This window comes from Rhincodon typus, chromosome 44 (assembly GCF_021869965.1).
Source record: "Rhincodon typus isolate 14 chromosome 44, sRhiTyp1.1, whole genome shotgun sequence".
NCBI lineage: Eukaryota > Metazoa > Chordata > Chondrichthyes > Orectolobiformes > Rhincodontidae > Rhincodon > Rhincodon typus.
The window spans coordinates 1,087,249-1,089,342 of NC_063375.1; the positions used below are offsets into that span (position 1 = coordinate 1,087,249).

The window sequence follows — 2,094 nt, forward strand, 5'->3', positions numbered from 1 at the left end:
CGGGGAGCTGGGGATTGCGTACGGGAGATTCCGTACGGAGGTGGGGGGTTAGCTGCGGATCGTGTGCGGGGGCGGTGGGAGTGTGCTGTTGCTGGGGATTGCATGTGGGGGGTGGGTGGGGGGGTAGCTGGTTTGGTGGTGCATTCTGGCCTGGCCACTACCTGGCCCTGCGCTCACAGCCGCACTCTCGCTTCCATTTCCAGTCTTGTACCGGCAAGTTCACTCCCATCATGCAATGGATGTACTTCGATGCGGTTGAATGTCTGCCCGAGGACGATGACAGCTCGCTCAACGCCGAAACCTGCAGCTTGGTAAGTGCCAGCGCCGTCACCAGGTCACCCATGGTAGCTGGGCCTGGGAACCTGGGGCCAGAGTGTCAGCGTACTGCATCGGCCCTGTGTGTGTGTGTGTGTCTGTCTCTGCCTGCGAGGGGTGGGGGCACAGGGTGGGCACGCTGCTCTCGAAAGTGACCTCAGCACTGCCCCCTCCGTTGCCCGGTCACTGATACTGCAGGTTCAGCAACACAAAGGCTGTTTTCCGTAGATACTGTCTTCGGGGAACCTCGTTGTCTTTGGACAGGTGCCCTGCCACCCCTCGATTCTCGGACAAATGTTTTCCTTGCCCGCCACCGAAATGCCTCCTTTTTGCTTTCTCTCCTCTCCCTCCCTCACTAGAGGAACTGTCGCTACGACGGGCAGATCGCAGTGTTTGGCACAGCTCTACAGGAGAGACTGTCCCAGCTGAAATACTTCCTGGTGAGTACAGCCCAGTCAACCCCTCAACCCGCTCCCCCTTTGCCCCTTTTGATCCGTCTTTCCCCCGCTACCCACCCCAACTCGATCAAACAGAGATAGTAAGAACTGCCGATGCTAGAGTCAGAGATAACACAGCGTGGAGCTGGATGAACACAGCAGGCCAGGCAGCACCAGAGGAGCAGGAAAGCTGACGTTTCGGGTCAGGGACCCTTCTTCAGAAAAGGGAACTGAGAAAGGAGATGTGGCTGTAGCACCAGGTTTGTTTAAATATGTCTCGGGGCTGAGGAGATCACCAGAGGGTTGCAGTGGGACAGAGATCCACTGAGGCCTTTCCAGAGGGAGGAGGGTAACCTTTTCCGTGGAACAGGCTTGGCGGTGGGGTTAGAACTCCCTCGGAGACGGCAAGAACTGCCGATGCTGGAGAAGGGTCCCCGACCCGAAACGTCGACTCACCTGCTCCTCTGATGCTGCCCGGCCTGCTGCGTTTCCCCCAGCTCCACGTGCTCTGTGTGTGTGTGTTAACGTGGTTCCAAATGTCTCGGTTCGACCTGGACAATCCCAGCGGGCCCCGGTTCTGCTTAACCATCAGCGTCTCTGAGGGTAGGGCAGTGGGGGAGGGGGGAGCTGAGTCAGCTGGGATCCTGCTGAATTGGGGTGGGGGGGCTACTGAGTGAGTCAACTGGGATCCTGCTGAATTTAGTGGGAGGGGTGCGAGGCCTGACACTCCCATGTTTCGCACCCGGTGACGAGATGGTCTCCCTGAATGTCGGGACGTTTACACCCCTCGCCCCTGCGCTGCGGGGCGGGGGGCCCAGCGCGGTGTCCGCAGCTGACTCCCGTCTCTGTGCTCAGGTCGGCGCTGGCGCCATTGGCTGTGAGCTGCTGAAGAATTTTGCCATGATGGGCCTGGCCTGCGGAGAGGGAGGCGAGCTCACCGTGACCGACATGGACACCATCGAGAAGTCCAACCTGAATCGGCAGTTCCTCTTCCGGCCCTGGGACGTGACGGTAAGTCGGGGAGGGGGGAGCCTGGCCTGCGTCATTCCTCTTCCTCCGCGCGCCCCCCCCCAAAACAGCTGGGTTGAAGCAGCAAGGGCTTTGAGAGGATGGACGGGTTTGACCGCAGTCTGTTCAGGAAGAGAACAGCGGGGTGCAGACCTCTCTGTCAGGGGCGGTGGCGACACGAAGGAGTGGGGAGAGCGGACCCCCTTGCTCCCCCCACCCACGGCACAGACCCCCATGCCAAAATAAACCTGTTAAAAGCAGAGGCTCGCCAGGAATTCCAAAGGCTTTGAGATGGATCAGTTTTTCGTTGGGCTGTTTGGGTGGCGGGGGGGGG

The 2,094-nt window shown here is 60.0% G+C and overlaps 1 protein-coding gene across 1 annotated transcript in view; it reads left to right on the forward strand.

Moving 5' to 3' along the window:
* LOC109926383 (ubiquitin-like modifier-activating enzyme 1) overlaps positions 1-2,094 on the forward strand; it is an 11,680-nt gene that overhangs the window by 7,776 nt on the left and 1,810 nt on the right. The window contains exons 9-11 of the mRNA XM_048619936.1: positions 180-311; positions 675-755; positions 1,608-1,767. Of these exons, the coding sequence (XP_048475893.1) occupies positions 180-311; positions 675-755; positions 1,608-1,767 (373 nt within the window). The remainder of the gene's footprint in view (positions 1-179; positions 312-674; positions 756-1,607; positions 1,768-2,094) is intronic.